The 21851-nt window shown below is 38.3% G+C and overlaps 1 protein-coding gene across 1 annotated transcript in view; it reads left to right on the plus strand.

Annotated features, from left to right (window-relative positions):
- The first annotated feature begins 405 nt into the window (after positions 1-405).
- Positions 406-21851, plus strand: part of LOC128558232 (uncharacterized) — a 46384-nt gene continuing 24938 nt past the window's right edge. The window contains exons 1-5 of the mRNA XM_053547114.1: positions 406-514; positions 8055-8174; positions 10054-10173; positions 12791-12957; positions 13842-13893. Coding sequence (XP_053403089.1) covers positions 481-514; positions 8055-8174; positions 10054-10173; positions 12791-12957; positions 13842-13893 — 493 coding nt within the window. The 5' untranslated portion in view covers positions 406-480. The remainder of the gene's footprint in view (positions 515-8054; positions 8175-10053; positions 10174-12790; positions 12958-13841; positions 13894-21851) is intronic.

Consider the following 21851-nt stretch of genomic DNA (forward strand, 5'->3'; position numbering starts at 1 on the left):
AAAAATATAGTGAAAGTAGACAAATATTTCTGATGAAAATTACGAAGTTATCAAGATGTATTGTTCTAAAATGTTCATGATGTTAACCTAGTATTGAAAGTAGTTATCTTTCTGATTTGGGCAGTATCTAATTTGGGCAGGATGAAAAGTATGACAAAACAACTTGAGTGATACAAAGTCTCTTTTGTATTCCATATATATACATATATCAGAAAAGGCTTGTTATGCAAGAAAACAGCAAGACCTACCCAACTGTTGATTTGGCTTTTTAAAGACAATTCTTTTAATATATATATATTATCTGAGAAATTTGATTGAAAATTTTACCATTACAAGACACAGGATGCTATTTGCTCATTTGTAAATTTGTGATATTAATCTGTGCTGCTTTAAATTACCATTTCAGATAGCCAGAGCTCTACAGATGGAAGCACAGATGGTGTGAAGGATAACCAAGTTACTTTGCATGAACATCCACTAATGGAGATTTCACCCAGCTCAGACTCTTTAATAGGTACTTATAGCTCTTTCAGGTGGTTTTGAATACATCTTAAAATTGAAATACTGATCAATAGGTCTTTTTAGCTCACCTGAGCACAGGCCAATTTTGATGAAACTTCACAGGGTTGTTCCTTGGATGGTCTTCTTTAAAAATTGAATTCCATACAGAATTCTGGTTGCCATGGCAACCAAAAGGAAAAACTTTAAAAATCTTCTTCTCAAAAACCAGAAGCCCTAGAGCTTAGATATTTGGTGTGAAGCATTGCCTAGTGGACCTCTACCAAGTTTTTTCAAATCATGACCCCAGGGTCAAAATTGACCCCGCCCCAGGGGTCACTTGATTTTACATAGGAAAATCTTAAAAAATCTTCTTCTCAAAAACCAGAAGCCCTAGAGCTTAGATATTTGACATGTAGCATTGCCTAGTGGACCTCTACTAAAATTGTTCAAATCATGACCCCGGGGTCAAAATTGACCTCGGCACAGGGGCCACTTGATTTTACATAGGAAAATCTTCAAAAAATTTCTAAAAATAAACCAGAAGGCCTAGAGCTTAGATATTTGACATGTAGCATTGCCTAGTGGACCTCTACAAAATTTGTTTAAATCATGACCCCCAGGGTCAAAATTGACCCCACCCCAGGGGTCACTTGATTTTACATAGGAAAATCTTCAAAAATTTTCTAAAAATAAACCAGAAGGCCTAGATCTTAGATATTTGACATGTAGCATTGCCTAGTAGACTTCTACAAAATTTGTTCAAATCATGACCCTCGGGGTCAAATTGACCCCGCCCCATGGGATTACTTGATTGTACATAGAAAAATCTTCAAAATAAACCAGAAGGCCTAGAGCTTAGATATTTCATATGTAGCATTGCCAAGTGGACCTCTACAAAATTTGTTCAGATCATGACCCCCGGGGTTAAAATTGACCCCACCCCAGGGGTCACTTGATTTTACATAGGACAATCTTCAAAAATTTTCTAAAAATAAACCAGAAGGCTTAGATCTTAGATATTTGACATGTAGCATTGCCTAGTAGACTTCTACAAAATTTGTTCTAATCATGACCTCCGGGGTCAAATTGACCCCACCTCATGGGGTTATTTGTTTAGCTTTAGCAAAGAATTTTTTTCAAGAAAGCAATTAAACTCAGGTGAGCGATATAGGGCCATCATGGCCCTCTTGTTATCTAAATGAATACACCTTAGCAGCTTCTAATGAGATTGGTTTGAAATGTAATTTATGTCTTCCATGGTAAGAAATAGTCATGTTAGATAACTCTTGATTGAACATTTATCGCTATGAATACTTTTCTAATATATTGTTGTATAGGCTTGTACTCTGTATCTTCGATCGGTCTGTTGGTATGTAGACCAATCTGTTTCCGGATGTTAACTCAAGAATGCTTGGGCCTAGGATTATGAAAGTTCATAGGGAGATTGGTCATAACCAGCAGATGACATCTATTGATTTTCAGATCAGTAGGTCAAAGGTCAAGGTCATAGTGACTTAGAACAGTTAAATGGTTTCCGGATGATAACTCGAGAACACTTATTAAGCCTAGGATCATGAAAATTTACACGAAGTTTGGTCATGACCAGCAGATGACCCCTATTGATTTTGAGATCAATAGGTCAAAGGTCAAGGTCACAGTGACACGGAACAGTTGAACGGTTTCCGGATGATAACTCAAGATTGCTCTGGCCTAGGATCATGGAAGTTGACAGGCAGATTGGTCATGTCCAGCAGATGAACGCTATTGATTTTAAGGCCACTAGGTCAGAGGTCAAGGTCACAGTGACCCTGAACAGTTAAAACAGTTTCTGAATGATAACCCAAGAACGCTTGGGCCTAGGATCATGAAAATTGATGGGGAAGTTGATCATGACCAGCAGATAACCTCTACTGATCTTGTCAGTAGGTCAAAGGTCACAGTGACCCAAAACAGTTATATGGTTTCCGGAAATTAACTTGAAAATGCTTCGGCCTAGGATAATGAAACTTGATAGGGAGATTGGTCATGATCAGCAGATGACCCCTATTGGTGTTGAGGTGAGTAGGTCAAAGGTCAAGGTCACATTGACCCAGAACAGTTAAACAGTTTCTGGATGATAACTCAAGAACGCTTGGGCCTAGGATCATGAAACTTAATAGGGAGGTTGATCATGACCAGCAGATGACCTCTGTTTATTTTAAGGTCAAAGGTCAAGGTCACATTGACCCAGAACAGTAGAACTTCTGTATACAATGACCAAATAATTTCTGCTCCTTGTGCAATTACTGATTGCATCAAGGGGGCCATTTTGTGTTCTACGAGCTCTTGTTCTGGATTTTTTTGTCAGGTGAGCTCAACATACTCATCAAAATGGATTTCAGTGTCATTAGTGCATTCCATTCCGTCAGGGCTATAATTTTGACATGCAGAGAATATATGACGGAAATGTTTGCCTAAATGAGACAGAGTGACCTGGATAAACGCAGATACCTGCCTCAAATGTCAAAGTTTCATTACAGGTCAAAGATCATGTCAGATCTTGTCTGATCCATAATTTTAATATGCATGGAGCAATCTTTATCTCTGGCAAAATTTTTTTGCCTCCACGACATAGAGTGACACTTGCATATCTTAGGTTTATATCGCAAAGGTTAAGGTCATTTTACCCCTACCAAACATGTTTCATGTTTGGGGGAGGGCCTATATAGGAGTCAGTTTTGTCGCGTCCCGTCCTGTCCCATCCCGAAATCTATATCTCAGTTATTACTAAATGGATTTGATTCAAACTTAAAATAGATGTTCCACCTTATCACCCACATCATGTGACACAAGGTGCATAACTCTGTCACCAAAGTTTCATAAAATTATGCCCCCTTTTACTTAGAATTATGTTTCCCCCCCCCCCCCCCCCCCCCCCCCCCTCTGTGGGAGACATATTGTTTTTGCCCTGTCCGTCCATACGTCACACTTCATTTCCGATCAATAACTGGAGAACCATTTGACCTAGAACCTTCAAACTTCATAGGATGGCAGGGCTTATGGAGGAGACGACCCTCTATTGTTTTTGGGGTCACTCCATCAAAGGTCAAGGTCACAGGGGCCTGAACATGGAAAACCGTTTCCGATCAATAACTTGAGAATCACTTGACCCAGAATGTTGAAACTTCATAGGATGATTGGTTATGCAGAGTAGATGATACCTATTGATTTTGGGATCACTCCGTTAAAGGTCAAGGTCACAGGGGCCTGAACATGGAAAACCATTTCAGATCAATAACTTGAGAACGACTTGACCCAGAATGTTGAAACTTCATAGGATGGTTGGTCATGCAGAGTAGATGACCCTTATTGATATTGGGTCACTCTGTTAAAGGTCAAGCACTTGACCCAGAATGTTGAAAATTCATAGGATGATTGGTCATGCAGAGTGGATGACCCCTATTGATTTTGGGGTCACAGGGGCCTGAACATGGAAAACCATTTCTGATCAATAATTTGAGAACCACTTGACCCAGAATATTGAAACTTCATAGGATGACTGGTCATGTAGAGTAGATGGCCCCTGTTGATTTTGGGGTCACTCCATTAAAGGTCAAGGTCACAGGGGCTTGATCATGGAAAACCATTTCTGATCAATAACTTGAGAACCACTTGATTCAGAATGTTGAAACTTCGTAGGATGATTGGATATACATAGTAGATGATCCCTATTGATTTTGGGATCACTCTATTAAAGGTCAAGGTCACAGGGGCCTGAACATGGAAAAACATTTCTGGTCAGTAACTTGAGAACTACTTGACCCAGAATTTTGAAACTTCATAGGATGATTGGACATGCAGAGTAGATGACCCCTATTGATTTTAGGGTCACCCGATCAAAGGTCAAGGTCATGGGCTTGAACATGGAAAACAGTTTCCAATTCATAACTTAAGAACCATTTAGCCCAGAATGTTGAAACTTTGTGGAATGATTGGACATGCCAAATAGATGATTGCTATTGCATCCAGCCACCAGTGTTGCTTAGACTTTTGCTCCTGTCCCCTATTGACTTCCTGCCTATATGGCTATGCATTGGGGAGACATGCGCTTTTCTACAAAAGCATCTTCTAGTTTAAAGTTAATTTTGATGCATTTTCACTATATCTTAGTTATTACGAAATGCATTTGTTTCAGACTTGAAGTAGTTGTTCCACATCATCATCCACATCATATGACACAAGGTGCATAACTTTTGCACCAAAATTTCCTGAATTATGCCCCCTTTTTGCTTAGAATTATTGTTATATAGTGTTTTGATACACTTTATCTGTACCTCTCTTATTATTTGATATTTTTTAACAGACTCAAGCTATTGTGCAATATTCATCCACCAATGGAGTCATTAAACACTCCACTGGAGTCATTAAACACTCCAATGACAGTTCTTGACAGATTTAAATGTTTTTGGTACACAAGTGTAACATCATAAAATACAAGTAAAGTTCGACTTTGGCTACAAGCCACCAATTTTATATGTTTAGTTTAGTTTAATCATATTTTATTGCTCTCTGTTTCAATATTACACACAATATTACATACATTTTTAACACACAACAAAAAACAAAAGGGTTGGGCTAATTTTATATGTAGTTATGGCCCCTTTCCAAATTAAAATTTGTCAAACTCATGGTTGCCGGACAATAACTCACAAAAGGCTCGACAGATTTAGATAAATTTTGGTACACATGTGTAACATCATAAAATACAGTTCAAGTTCGATTTAAATTGCACCTTCTTGTGACCATGTCTTTCTTATGGTTGCCATTCTTCTGTGACAAGACCGTATTGTAGGGGTATTCGTCACTCCTGTGACAGTTCTAGTTCTTTAGGGGTCCCATGTGGTTCTGGGACAATTTATGTATGAAAAGCATTGGAACCTCTTTCTTACCCTTGCATGATTGTTAGAGGTGACTAATATTTTCTGAACACTTGGTTTTGCTTTATTTATAGCCGCCAGAGGGCATGTTTACTTTTTATGAACAATTTCTTTACACAACATCTCCTCCAAAACCGCTGGATGAATTTTGAATGAACTTTACATATATGATAGATCTCTGGGTAGCCCTCTTTCAAATTTGTTCAAATGGTTCCGGTTCATTGAACATATGGGTCCTTTTGGTTAAAAATAGGTTTTCAGCTATCAGACTTTAAAGATCTTTTTCCCCTCAGGTCAAAAACGGCCACGCCCCTGTGTGTGACATGTACTTACTATAGGCTTATATATAAGAAACTGAAAATCTTCCCATTTGAATCAATAATAGCTAGAGCCTTGATATTTGGCGAGTGATATCAGAGTGGCTGCAATTGTTCAAACTTGCCCTTGGTTAAAAAATATGTGTGACATGTATTTAATATCGGCTTAATAGAAGAAACCTAACTCTGTACTTGTACCATTACATTATACAAACACACTTGAAGCTGTGTACACAGGTGAGCGCATTAGAGTCAATGACGCTCTTGTTTTATTAATTGGCAGAAATGTTTTCTCTAATGAGAGCCAATGAGGACCCTAGATGGTCAAAGTCACACTTTGGGGTCAAAGGTCATGTCAGATCTTTTCAGGGCTGTATCTTTGACTTGCATGAAGCATTTGTGTGGCTGACAGTATTGAGGCAGTGTGTCGGCAAATAATGGACTTGATATAGATGCATCCCTGTCACAAAAGTTTTCATGTAAACATGTTTCTCCTAAGCTACAAGGTCAAATGCTTTCAACTGCACACATGTTTTCAGCATCATGAGTTGACCTGATAGGAGAAGTTGCATAGCTCTGGTTTTCATTTTGTCAAAATTATGCCTTTTTTAACTTAATTAAAGTTCTGCATGTAAACAGGTTTTTAGCTCGACTATACGAAGTATAAGGAGAGCTATCCTACTCGCCCCGGCGCCGGCGTCTTTCCGCATCCCCACCTTGGTTAAAGTTTTGGTGCACTTTCTCTTTTTTCAACTTATCTCTGTAATTACTTGATGGATTTGATTCAAACTTGAAATACTTATTCCTCATCATGCACATCATCTGACATAAGGGCCATAACACTGGCACCAATATTTCATGAATTATCCCCCCTTTTCACAATTAAAGTTTTGATGCACTTTCACTCTATCTCTGTTATTACTGAATGGATTTGATTCAAACTTAAAATAGTTGTTCAACATCATCACCCACATCATATGACACAAGGTGCATAACCCTGGCACCAATTTTTCATTAATTATTCCCCCTTTTCACTTAAAATTTTAGGTTAAAGTTTTGATGCGCTTTCACTCTTTCTCTGTTATTACTGAATGGATTTGATTCAAATTTAAAATAGTTGTTCAGCATCATCACCCACATCATATGACACAAGATGCATAACTCTTTCACAATTTTTCATGAATTATTCCCCGTTTTATTTAGAATTTCAGGTTAAAGTTTTATGCACTTTCACTCTATCTCTGTTATTACTGAATGGATCTGATTCAAACTTAAACAATTGTTCAACATCATTACCCTTATCATATGACACAAGGTGCATAACTCTGGAACCAATTTTTCATGAATTATTTCCCCTTTTTACTTGGAATTTTAGGTTAAAGTTTTGATGCACTTTCACTCTGTCTCTGTTATTACTGAATGGATTTGATTCAAACTTAAAATATTTGTTAAACATCATCACCCACACCATAGGACACAAGGTGCATAACTCTGGCACCAATATTTAATGAATTATGCCCCTTTTTGCTTAGGATATACTTATATAGTGTTTTGATACATTTTATCTTTACCTCTCTTATTACTTTAAGTTGATATTTTTAACATTGACTCAGGCTATTGTGCAATATCTTCATCCACATTTGGAGTCATTAAACACTCCAGTGACAACTCTAGTTTCCTCAGATGTGCCCAGTTTTACTATCCAGCATCGAAATAGTCGAGCGCGCTGTCTCCTGTGACAGCTCTTGTTCTGAAACTATTTGCTTGCAAACTCCACACAAGTCTTTGACATTTTGAGATGACCTCACAATTTACTAACCTTTTTAACTTCGAAATTTGTGAAAATTTTGCTTGTTAGCATGTGTATGCCTAAATACCAAGCTGTTTTCCCCAGATAATGGACCCTTACCCACAAAGTAAGAAAAGAACCCATGGTTTTACAAACAGCTATTGTTTATAGTTGCCATACTAGTTTTTCCTTATAAGAACGAAGTGCATAAAATTTCTGTTTATTTCAAGAATTATGCCTCTTCATGCTTACTTAAGAATTTTACTCTTTGCTTAAATAGAGCTCGTAGTACTGTTGTCAGCCCAGATGTCGGCATCAAAATAGTTCCATTTGTAATCAGGTTTCTAAGCAACATTTGGACCTCTAGGGCATTTTTAAGGGTCATTGTTTTATATAAGACATGACACATCAGGTTAAGGAAAACAGTTTCTGAAAATACTGTGAATAACATCCAGACCATCTTACTTGTGCCAGTACTCTGTGCTTCCCTCCTGTCAGGGACGCTTGTTTATTTTCCTAGTGATATTACAGCTTATGACAGGACCATTGATGAAAGTATACCTAATGTCGAACAAACTTCACCAAAGACTGTTACCGAGACGGAATGTGTTACCAAGACAGAGAGTTTGCCCACAAGTCCGTCTTCAGCAGGTAACTCAGATTATGACTATTTAATTGAAAGATTGTTACTTACGTTTAGTTGGAATATTCAGATGATTGTTTCAGTATGAAGGACACTTTTCAGATCTTTTTTTTCCCCCATGCAAATTAGGGATGTATTGCATTGCACGTCACGTGTGTGTTAGTATGTAGTGCAGTCCTTAGCATGGCTCATAATCAGTGACTAAGAAAACCCTCTGATCTATAGCTACCATATTTGTATGCCTGTTTAAGGAAAATGGGACAAAATAATTGTAATACAATGGCGTGTGTCGGTCCATTGTCTGTCCATCATAATTTGTATGCAGAGCACAACTTTAAAACATTTTAAGATATTGGCTTAAATCCTGGGATTTAGGTAGGTGGTGATGAGACAATGTGCGGAGCACATTAACTGGGTTGGTGGGTCAAAGGTAAGAGTCACAAATTGAGCTCAAAGATCAAATCTGTCTGTCATATTTTGATTAAACATTCAGACCACCAAAAAAAAGTTTTTCACTTCTAGTTTCTTGTGCCTTAGTCCCCCCTCCATCTCCACCCCCAGGAACAACAAAAAAATAGTAACCCCAGCCACAAAGTATATTAGGGCTATATCGAAGTGGTGCCTGTCTGTCCATTGGTCTGTCTATCTGTTAATAGTGTCCACCCTGTATCTTCTTTACATTTGGGAAGATTTGATGAAACTGATATCAGTTGTTAACCTCTTCCAGAGGACATGCTAATTACACAAACCAGGTCACTTAAGGTCTAAGGTTCATGCTTGAAGGGCAAATGTCAGATAGCTTTCTTTTGTGTCTGCAGCATATTGTTTAACTGCTTGTAAGATTTTCATAAAAAAATAGCATCAGTTGTTTAACTCACTAAGACATGTTCATAACCCAGAAGTCAGGTCAGTAGTTCCAAGATCAAAGTCACACTTGGAGGTTAAATGTCTGCTCTATATCTGGATAACCACTGCAAAGATTTTCGTAATACTGGTATCAGTTTTTAACTTGCAGAGCAGACAACCAATGTTACTAATTCCAAGGTAAAGGTCATATTTGGAGGTCAAATGTCAAATGTCAAATAGCTTAACTTCTTGTCTGCTTTATATGTCTAAACCACTTGAAAAATTACCATTAACTAGCATCATTTGTTTACCTCATCTAGACAATGTGCAAAGTCACTTAGTTCTAGGTCAGTGTCACAGTTTGCCTTCGCCTGTCATTTTTTTAGCATGATTGTCTGTGGTTAATAGATGACCCCAAATGTTTTGAGAGTGAAAGGTCAGTGTCCTGGTGGCTTTAAGTTTAAAATGATTTTAGAAGTTATTGCCAGCAAAGGCAGGCCTTCCCCTCTTAGTTACCCCCCACCGCCTTAGTTTTACAAGTGGCTCTTGTTTATACATGCCATTATAGTTATTCCTTAGGCCCCACATTATAAAAATTACAAGGTGCATAATTATTAATTAGAATTTCATGAATTATGCCCCTTCATGTGTACGGTATGGATTCTGGTTGTTCAGAATTTATCTTTTTGGTCCACCTTTTGATATTAAATAATTATAATGAGATATGGAGATAGTTATTTATACATTTACATTGATTTTACTCTTTGCTCAAATACAGTTTACTAGTACGGTTGTCGGCCTAAAAGTTTGCATCAGCATGATTTCGTATGTAAGCAGGTTTCTTAGCAACATTTGGACCCATGAGGCATTGTCAGTAGTCTTTGTATTATATTAAACATGACACGTCAAGTTAAGGAAAGCTGGAAGAGTCTTTAATTTCTGAAAATACTGTGAATCATCATCCAGACCATCTTACTTGTGCCAGTACTTATGCTTCCCTCCTGTCAGGGCCTCTTGTTTATTTTTCCAATGATATTACAGGCGATGACAGGACCATTGATGAAAGTATATCCGATGCTGATCAAGCTTTACCACAGACTGTTATCGAGATGGAGTGTGTTACTGAGACAGAGAGTTTGCCCACTAGTCCTTCCTCAGCTGGTAATTCAGATTATTATGTCTCCCACCACACAGTGGTGTGGGAGACATATTGATTTACTCCTGTCTGTCTGTGTGTCTGTCTGTCACAAAGCTTGTCCGCACTCTAAGTCGAACATTTCTCATCCGATTTTCACCAAACTTAAACAAAATGTGTTTGACCATAAGACCTCGGCCAAGTTCGATAACTAGCCAAATCGGTCCAGGCGTCTTAGAGTTATGGCCCTTGAATTACCAAAAATCGGTCTTTTTACTCTTGTGCGCACTCTAATTCAAATATTTCTCATCCAATCTTCACCAAACTTAAACAAAATGTGTTTGACCATGAGACCTCGGCCAGGTTCGATAACTAGCCAAATCGGTCGAGGCATTTTGGAGTTATTGCCCTTGAATTATCGAAAAATCGGCCTTTTTACTCATGTCCGCACTCTTAGTCAAACATTTCTCATCCGATCTTCATCAGACTTGAACAAAATGTGTTTGACCATGAGACCTCGGCCAAGTTCGATAACTAGCCAAATCGGTCCAGGCATTTTGGAGTTACGGCCCTTGAATTATCGAAAAATCGGCCTTTTTACACATGTCCGCACTCTAAGTCGAACATTTCTCATCCGATCTTCACCAAACTTGAACAAAATGTGTTTGACCATGAGACCTCGGCCAAGATCGATAACTAGCCAAGTCGGTCCAGGCATTTTAGAGTTACGGCCCTTGAATTATTGAAAAATCGGCCTTTTTACTCTTGTCCGCTCTCTAAGTCGAACATTTCTCATCCGATGTTCACCAAACTTGAACAAAATGTGTTTGGCCATAAGACCTTACCCAGGTTCGATAACTAGCCAAATCCGCCCAGGCACTTTTGATTTATGGCCCTTGAATTACTGATTGGATCCACTCATCCAGACCATCTAATTGGATCCACTCGTCTAAAACATCTAGAGAAACTAACATTTTTCATAGGGGCAGTTGTGGGAGACATGCGCTTTTCTCAAAAGCATCTCTAGTTACTATTTAATTAAAGACTGTAACATATGCGTAGTTGGAATATTCAGATAATTTTTTCAATATGAAGGACACTTTAAAGATCTTCTTTGCTTTCCCTTAGGAGATAAGGAGTGTATTGCTTTGCACCATGTGACATGTAAATCAGGAGTACAGTCCTCAACATAGCTGATAATTAGTAACTAAAAAGTCCTTTGACCTAAATTTATCAATTTTTATTTGTAATTAGCACTTTTTAGCTGACCTGAGCACAAAGTGTTCATAGTAAACATTTAGGATCATTGAATATATGTCATACATCAGTCCTTCCACAATTTCTTTAAAGAACTCCTCATAAAGCACAAAGCCAATTTCAACCCAACTTCAAAGGAAATGTTCCTTGGGTGGTTGCTTTCAGATTCTTTAAAAAATTCTGGTTCCCATGGCAACCAAAAGGAAAAATCTTTAAAAATCTTCCTCAAAACTGTTGGCCAGATTTTAAAATATTTTTACATTATTGTTCATTGGGTGACCCTCATCCAAATTCCTTCAAGCTATGTTGATTTATTAAAAAAATTATGGCCCGTCGGAGAGTGGGGCTAGTTTTCTCTTTATGGCTGTAGAAAAGCTGTGATACTCAGGTCAGTGATCTTGGGCCATCATGGCCTTCTTTGTTATTTGATTTAATGCCCTTAATCTATATTTTAATATAGTTAATAAGCCATCATCAGTATTACCTTGCAATCACAAAATATAAAAATGCTCTTACAAGTATCTTACTTCATAGGACTGTCATTGCTGTTAAGTAGAGGATCACCTCTGATTTTGAGATAACAAGGAAATTCAGAGTCACATAAGGCCCTTGGTTACAATTAACTCTTTTAACACTTCTAGTTACTGGCATGAAGTATTATAGTATAATTAAGTATAATCAACAGATGATCACTGTTGATTTTGGGCTCAGCAGTTTTGAGATGAAGGTCACACTAAATTGTTGCAAAATTGAGCAGACTTTATTCTATTTTCTGTAAGAACATAATAACTTCACAAGAAGAGTATTTTGGTTGGCTCAAAATCATTATCATTATTATTATACCAGATTTATATTGAACCCTTTTCATGATTAACACTTTCAAAGACGCTTTACATACTGCAATGGTAGCCATTCAGGGCACCAAATTCATCCTCTACTAGTACAGACACAGAGGGATCTGACCAGAGGGGACAGAGCGAGAGAATTCCTTTTAGATACAGGCATGACTAACTTAGCCTAACTCTTTGCGAATAGACTGTCTGGTTCTTTAACGCATGAAGCCATCTTTCTTTAGAATAACCAGTACTGGACTCTTAGTTAGGCGGGAGACTCTCAAGAGAATCTCAGAAATTTCTCTTAGTTAGGTGGGAGACACTCGAGAACATCTCAGAAAATTCCAGTGCCTGGACTTCAAACCCCTGACCTCTGGATTGGCAGTCAGGTGTTACCACTGGGCCACCTTTATGTAATAACATTTTTCTGTGGCCCTATAAGTCTTATTTTGAAAGTTATGCTGAAATTAATTAAAAGGTATGACAATTTGATGTGTATTTTTATGAAATGCTTATGTTAATTCACATAATTAATATATAACATTCATTTCAGGGGATCAGGCCCCAAGCACTGTTGTCAGGAAAAAGAGGTTATACACTGGAAACATTATATTAAAAATTGATAACGTTGGAACAATAAACTTCGGGGATAGTATTGAGAATGTGCAAGATGTTATAGAAGAACTATCTAAAGGTCTTCATATACCATTATCAGCTGTGGTAGGCATTTGCATAAAAATTCTTCTAAAATTGATGTGCAATAATAGTGAGGAATTTCAAGTGTCATTTTGCTTGATTTCACTTTCAGTTTAACCTGTGCTAATGGTCACCTTTAATAGGCGGCAAACTGTCATTATCAGCCAACTTGAGTTATCCCAGACCAATTTAATTGTAATATGGCATGCAGTAAATGGTCAAGGTCGTACGGTCAGTCAATTCTGTCTTAAATGCAAATTTTGACTGCATTTATTCTATCCTTGAAGGCCAGCTTCTTAATAGTAAACCTATGTAGAGCAACAACCTTTAGCACAAACAGGTTTTCAGTCTGTATTTGGCAACATTTTTTATGACATCATTATTAGGCCTAACTATACTAAAGGAACCAGCGTGGGAGCCATCTGGTCTAGTCGCGTAATGGCTGCCAGGTTTTTGAACACTAATTTTTCACTTGGCATGGCAACAGAGGTCTAAATTGAAGCTAGTTTCTGTTTAAATTTCATTGTAGATGTATTTTTGACATTTTGGTAGGAAAAATGGGAGAGCAGGTTGTATTTGGTGAAATTAAGCTCAAATTTAGTATGAGTAGTACTTCCAGGTCACAGCAGTGTGATTTTGATGTCAGTTTACAGTAAGCAAATGTGACCAGAAAAATCTCTCTTAGAAGATACATGACCCCTACTTTTCTCTTCATGTTATATCAGTTTTATCATAACTCTTTAAAATGAGGTAAGGATTTGTTCTCTGAAATGGGTCTAGTTATGTTTGGTAGCTCTTTAAAAAAGGTCAGTTTTATATAGAATATGTAGGGAAAACTATTTGGCATATTGTGACCTATTATATGCAGATCCTTAGCTTACGATAATGTTTTGATCACTTCTTTTTAGATGAAAGTAGATAGTTCTGAAGGTGGCCTTAGAGACAACGGTAAAGATACAGGTAAGTTTTCATTGTTTCAGCTGGGTAAAAGTAAATACAAAATTCACTCCTGAAAGGCCTCAATCTGCTAGAAGAAATATTTTGTCTTAAGTTTAATGATTAATTTCAAAGATCAATTAATTCTATAATCATTTAAAATGATTTAAGAAATCTAAGAGCTACAAAGTAAAAACTTGTTTGTGTGCACAGTGGGTGCTATTTACAGTATATTGTTTTGCTAATGTCTGTAGGTCTGTCTTTCTACTAGTAGAATATTTTGCTTCTTGTCAATAACTAGAGGATACTAAGCCAATGCGACCTTCTATCATTTCTTATACAGCATGATTTTTTTGTGGTCAGTATATGACCTCTTTGGGGTCTGGAGGTTAAAGGTCAAGATCACAGTGACCTCAAGACTGAAAATGGTTTCCTGTCAGTAACTGGAGAATACTGTCCAACACTAGGATGTGGCTTGTGGCAATTGGATGTTTTAGGGGTCAGAAGTTTATGTGTCAAGGCCATTGTCGTTTGAGACTTAAAATGATTTACAGTATCTTATTGATAACGGGAGAATGCTTGGGTATATGGCCATCAAACTTAATTGCATGATTTTTGTCGAGCCCGCTTGCGGATGCGAAGACATAGTTGTCCAAATGGCTGTTCGGTGTATATGCCTGCGTCCGTCCGTGGGTGCGTCAGTGCGTGTGTCCGTGCCCGCGAAATGATGGTTAAGTGACTTCATAACGGTACTTTCTCTTTGATGTCATCCATTCCGTTCTGTTTATGTGATCTTTTTCTTTTTATGTGACTGATAGAACAATAGAGAGAACAATGGGGGTGTCACATAAATACCGTTTCGTTAAAACGTCCGTCCGGATTTGTTTGTCCGGACCATAACTTTGACATGCATGGAGCAATCTTGTTTATATTTGGCATGAATGTTAACCTAAGTGGGACGGAGTGTCATGCGCAAACCCCATGTTCCTATCTCACAGGTCAAGGTCACACTTACAGGTCAAAGGTCAAATTCAAAAATGACTGTCCGGAGCATTTCTTCTTCATGCATAGAGGGATTTTGATGTAACTTGGCACAATTGTTCACCATCATGAGACGGATTGTCATGCGCAAGAACCAGGTCCCTAGGTCTAAGGTCAAGGTCACACTTAGAGGTCAAAGGATACAAGAATGACAACTTTGTCCGGAGCATTTCTTCTTCATGCATGGAAGGATTTTGATGTAACTTGGCACAAATGTTCACCACCATGAGATGGAGTGTCATGCGCAAGAACCAGGTCGCTAGGTCTAAGGTCAAGGTCACACTTAGAGGTCAAAAGTCAGATAAAAGAATGACTTTGTCTGGAGTATTTCTTTTTTATGCTTAGAGGGATTTAGATGTAACTTGGCACAATTGTTCATCATCATGAGACGGAGTGTCATGCGCAAGATCCTAGAATTACTTCCCTTTGTTGTTACTATAAATAGCTTATATTCGTAACTTTTTTATTACTGGTCGTAGGGAAAAATCAGTATCACTTTTCAGTAGTACAACATGCATGTTACATCCAATTTTCAGGTGAATTTTGACCTATCTCTACTGGTGAGGATTTTTGTGTGGACTTGGAATTTTTTTTTCAAGATTTACATTCCTTTGTTGTTACTTTAAATAACCTATATTGTAACTTTCTGCAATTTCTTTTTTATTTGGCATAAATGTTTGCCTCAGTGAGACAGGGAATGTCATTTGCAACTCCCAGTCCTTTTGACAGCTGGCGGGCTCGACATGTTGCCCTTGGGCATCTAGTTATAGCCAGTGGATGTGCCTGTTGTTTATGGGGAAATGAGAGCAAAACTGACAGAGTAACCTTAAGACTAAAAAGTTGCTTAGCTCAATGGGGAGAGCGTCGATCTACGGATCGCGGGGTCGTGAGTTCGATCCTCATGACGGGCCATTTGCTCTCCGTGACGATTTGATAAAAGACATTGTGTCTGAAATCATTTGTCTTCCACCTCTTGATACATGTGGGGAAGTTGGCAGTTACTTGCGGAGAACAGGTTTGTACTGGTAAAGAATCCAGGAACACGGGTAAGGTTAACTGCCTGCCATTACATAACTGAAATAATGTTGAAAAACGGCGTTAAACCCAAAACAAACAAATCAGAACGTTGCCTCCAATAGGCCATCTTAGGGGGCATATGTCAGCTCTTGTTCATAAAGATTACTAGCTTTTAGCTTGACTATTTGAGAAATAAGTAAATCTGTTGCACTTACCCATGTGTCTGCATCAACATCCCCATATCTCTAATTTGCATTTTTGGTCCCCCATGCATTTTTCTCAGAAAGTATTTGACTGGTGTTTTAAATGGGCTTTCACACATCCAGACTATAGTTATGACCTTTTACTTAGTAAAAAAAAATATGTCTGTCTGTCCATTTTGTGTCATGCATATCTCAAGAAAAAGTATAATTGACTCTGACAGAGTCTTCAAATCTCACAGGATTGTCATTCAGCATTGGAATTGGGATTTCACACAGACAAGAGTGTTTTTTTTTTGTTCAAACATATTCAGAAAGAACCTAAAGTTTGTGTTGCATTCATTTTAAAACTTATTTGAGTTTGGATAGTGAAACAATATAGGAATATTAGTTAGCATGTGAAGTTGTGCACCTGCCATTTTGTTTGAGATCTAAATCAGTCAGATTTGGTCCTTGACTCTGTAAAAAATATGCATAAAAGGGTATACAAATTTGTGTTGCATGAATCTTAAAATGTATTTGACCTTGGGTCATTAAACATAATAGGAATATTATTCAGTATGTGAAGTTGTGCAACTGGGGTTTTAATTGGGATTTCTATCAGTCAGGCATGAGTAATGGCCCTTCATTTAGTCAAATATATGCATAAAGGGCATACAAACTTGTATCAGGTGTACCTCAAAAAGTTCTTTTCTTAGAATCATAAAACATTTATATTACAGGATCATTATATAGCATGTGAAGTTGTGTGTAAAGTTCTCTAATAGGGTTCTATCATTTTATATTCATATGGAATAGTATGTGTGAGTCCCTGATCCACAGATGTGGTTGAAAGAAACAAATACAAGTGTACTGTTCAACATTTATTCAGAAGACTGATGCTGGCGGGAAATGGTCAAGATCTTGTAGGCATGCACATGTAATGGAATTTTACTGGGTTCTTTGAGAGTTCATGAAACATGATCTCATTACATTTCCCTCTCTTAGAGATATTTAGAATCTTAATTTCTAAATCAAGTAATATTCATTAATTAAGATCTAACAATATTATTAACATAAACATGTTACAGAAATAAAGATATAAATATATAAATGCGTTTATTATTGAAAGCTGTTGCTCATGGCTAATTCAAATGTTCTCTCTATGCATTTATTATTTCGGAAGTGTTGCTCATTTATAAATTAATCAAATGTTCTCCGGTGTCAGTTAATCAGCTTCTATTATATCATGTTTAACCATCTAAATCAATGTTCTCCAGTGTCCGTTTTGATCAGATTTTATTTATAACATGTCTAGACATCTTTCCCACGATGTTTTCATTGATAGAATGCTAACACTTAATTGTTTGTAAAGTTCTCGTTGTAATAACGTCTGTTCTTAATCACTTGTCTACCATAACCAGAGCGTGTTTTAGGACAAGGAGGGTTAGAGCAGGGCATATCAGGTAAATGCGGGGTCAATGTGTGGTCATTCCTGGCATTGGGGCGCGAAACGGGAGAATTCTGGGAATATTCCGCTAAAAGTTTAGGCGTGGTATCCCGTATTTCTGGAAATATTTCCTTGGTTTTGTTTATCATAACTCTGTTTCGGCGGTAAATACCACCTGATTCGGTCTGGACTGTGTACGACCTATCATTGTGTGTCTCTATGACCTTGGCTGGTTCCCACATTTTGTTTATCTGAATTCTGACGTATTCGTTTAAACCGTAGGGGAGGCAGCTTTCTAGCTGTCTTGTCATAATTTGACTTTTGCTTTTCTTTGATTTTCTGCATTTTTGTTTTGATCAGTTTTGGTTCGATGGTTCTAGGCTGGAGCTGTGCGTTGGTTATGGGTAGAATAGATTTTGTTCTTTCTACCCATTAGGAGCTGATTTGGGGAGAAACCACATTCAAGGGGTGTATTCCTGTATTCGAGAATAGCTAAATATGGATCTCTGTTGCTTTCTTTAGCCTTACGAAGTAAGCGCTTCGCAATTGAGACGGTTTTCTCAATTAAGCCGTTTGAGATCGGATGGAGGGGGCTGGATGTGACATGCGTAAAACCCCAGTCATTTGCGAAATCTGCAAATAATTTTGATGACCATTCTGGACCATTGTCTGTAACCAATTTCTGGCAAATCCCGTATCTAGCCATATGTACTTTGAGTTTTCTGATGACCGTCAAACTTTGCTTATTGGTTAAAAGATCTATTTCAAAAAAGCGGGAGTAATAATCCGTCGTTATTAAATAGTCTTTGTCATCAAGAGTGAACAAGTCAGCGGCAATGTTTTGCCATGGTCTGTCTGGAATTTCATGTTGTTCAAGGGGTTCTTTCGCATTTGAGTATCTGTGTTTCTGACACACAGAACACTGAGAAACATAGTCAGAAATTTGTTTGGCCATGCCTGGCCAGAACATGAGTTCTCTTGCTCTTAGAGTGGTTTTTTCCACCCCAAAGTGACCTTGGTGAACTGCCTCTATCAGATGTTTCCTAGCAGTGGCGGGAATAACTATCGTCTGACCTCTGAATATTAGGTCGTCTGCAACGGAAAGTTCGTCCCTGTGATTAAAAAATTCCACTATTTCAGCTTTACAGTCTGCGCGGGAAATTGGCCAACCGTCAATTATTGTTTGTTTTAGGAGCTGCATGTTAACATCGTTTTTTGTGTCGAGCCTTAACGACTCTAGACGGCGGTCAGAGATGTGCAGACCTTTAAGAACTGTGTGAACATGAATGTCAAGGTCATTGTTTTCAAATGTCAGCTTCAGAGGCTGTCTAGGCAGAAGGTCGCTAGTGGGAATTTCTTTACCCGGTACAAATTGCACGTCTAAGTCGTATTTGCTTAGTGCCAGTCTCATTCTTTGTAGTCTTGGCGGACATGCACATAGATGTTTTTGCATTATCGCACATAGAGGTTTGTTGTCGCTATGAACGGTGACCTTTCTACCATAAATATACTGGTGAAATCGAGAGCATGAAAATACAATCGCGTTCATCTCTCTTTCGATATTGGCGTATCGGGACTCGGTTTCCGTCAGGGTTTTACTTGCAAATGCTACGGGGCGGCCATTTTGAAGAGGGCGGCGCCACACCCATATAAGGAACTGTCACATTCGAGTATCACCGGCTGTTTAGGGTCAAAATACGCCAGAACAGGACTGTGCGTAATGATGTCTTTCATTTTGTCAAATGACTGAGTCTGTGGTACGTCCCATAAAAACTCAACATCTTTTTTTAACAATGCTCTCATTGGGCTAGTTACCTCTGCCAAGTTTGGTGCAAATTTCTGCATGTAATTTGCCATACCAAGAATATTTTCTAATTCTCGTCGTGTCTTCGGACTTCGAGGTTTGCAATAGCCTCGATTTTTGAGGGTCAGGCTTTAATCCGGTTGACGTGATCAAGTGACCAAAGAACAGTACTTCTGTAACCCCTATCACGCACTTGTCAGGATTGAACTTGACACCTTTGACCTTGCTCTCTCAAGAGCGTTCTTTAAGTTCAAGTCATGTTCCTCTCTTGATCTACCATACACAAGTATGTCATCTACAATTGCCGTCAGTCCGTCAAGTCCTTCAAATACTTCGTCGATTTTCTGCATGAATATGTCACTTGATGCAGATATACCGTAGGGCAGTCTCAGCCATCGTATCGCCCGAACACTGTACTAAATGTCGTGAGAAAAGACGATTTCTCGTCGAGCTTTACGGACCAGTAGGCATGTGTAACATCAAGTATACTGAAATACTTTGCGCCGGTAAGTCGTGACGTCACATCGTCAATCGTTCTCATGGGGTAATGTGGACGTTTTATTGCGTCATTAAGATTCTTACTGTCAATACATACCCTCAACTGTCCTGATTTTTTCTCAACTATTACCAGGGAGTTCACAAAATCTGTTGGACAGTGACCTTTTCTACGATTCCCTCTTTTTCCATGCGATTTAGCTCTTGCTTTAATTTCTCTCTCAGGGCTTCAGGAACTCTTCTAGGGGGGTTGATAACCGGTGTGGCGTCCGGTCTAATATGCAAACTAGCTTCCCCGGGCAAGGTCCCCACCCCTTTAAATAGGTCGCCATATAGAGTCATCATTTTGCTCTTGTCTAAGGGTTCACAAGTATCGATAGAGTACGTTAACTTGACCAGACCTAGTGTAAGACATGTGTTTAAACTCAGCAGGGGAACAGAGTTGCTCTCTACAATGTAAACAGCTGATAAACAGCTGACTCCGTTGTGACCTAATTTAACCTAATCATGCCACGAATTGGCAATGAGTTACCTGTATACGAGGTTAAACCATTATCAGGGGGTTCTAAGGGGTAACTGATTTTAAGTTTTTCAAAATGGCTGACTGGGATTACATCAGCTGAGCTACCTGTGTCTATTTTAAATTTCAGTGGGGTCTGGGAGGGGCCTACGGACAAAACTACAAAGGCTTGCTCTGGAGGAGACAAATTTTTCGAAGATGTACAAGTATTTACCATGTCAACAAAGAAGGTATCCTGATCACTATTATCACTCAATTTAATCCGTTTAAATCCAATTCATGCACTGACTTGTTTCTACATACGCGTGCGAAATGATCTTTAAATCCACATTTATTACAAGTAGCGTTTCGAGCTGGACATTGTTCATGTCTTTGGTGTTTATTGTATCCGCAGTAGCTACACTTGGAGTTCGCCGTCGTCGGTGGTTTTCGCCTTGGTTGTTGTTGTCGTCTGCGTTGTGACGGTTGCGTGTCTGGTTTTGAGGGTCTTTTCTTCACTGCGTCGATGTTGTTTGCGTTAATTGCCTTCAGTTGTTCCTGGCAATATTCAAGGTTTGCATAATTGAAATAGTTTTGTCTAATGTTAATTTCTCTCCTTCGTTTATCAATTTCTCTCTTGCCTTTGGCGCTGTTCGTGCCAAAAACGATTCTGTCCCGAATCATTTCATCGTTGTTGTGGAATTGGCACTCTCTTGCACTTATTCGTAGACGGGTTAGAAATGCGTCGAATGAGTCCGATCCCTGGACTTCTTTGAAAAACTTATACCTGGCAAAAATCGGGTTCAGCTTCGGTTGCACGTAACTTTTGAACCTTTTGTAAAACGTGTTCAGTTTTTTGGCTTCAGCGTTGCTGATAACCCATGTCTGTTTGATTTCTCTTCCGCGTGCACCGACCCATAGAAGCAGATAATTTACCTTTTGTTCTTCAGTTTTTTCACTCAGGGGTCCTTGAAAAATTAGCTTCACATGCTCTTCAAATTTTTCCCATTCATTAACAAGATTAGATGAGTTCCAGTCAATAGTTGGCGTTGGTATTCCTTCCATTGTTTATAAACTATGTAATCCAATTTTTTATTAATATTCCATACTGTCACAATAATCCAATAAAACACTTCTGATACCATGTAGTGTTCTCTAATAGGGTTCTATCATTTTATATTCATATGGAATAGTATGTGTGAGTCCCTGATCCACAGATGTGGTTGAAAGAAACAAATACAAGTGTACTGTTCAACATTTATTCAGAAGACTGATGCTGGCGGGAAATGGTCAAGATCTTGTAGGCATGCACATGTAATGGAATTTTACTGGGTTCTTTGAGAGTTCATGAAACATGATCTCATTACATTGTGTACTTGCTGTTCTTTGTTGGATTTCACTGAGCCAGGCCAGAGTTATGGTTCTTACTAAGAAAAAATATACATGAGTGCTTAAATGTTTGTGTTGCATATATCTTGACAAATATTTCACCTAGAG

Source organism: Mercenaria mercenaria, chromosome 1, assembly GCF_021730395.1.
Source record: "Mercenaria mercenaria strain notata chromosome 1, MADL_Memer_1, whole genome shotgun sequence".
NCBI lineage: Eukaryota > Metazoa > Mollusca > Bivalvia > Venerida > Veneridae > Mercenaria > Mercenaria mercenaria.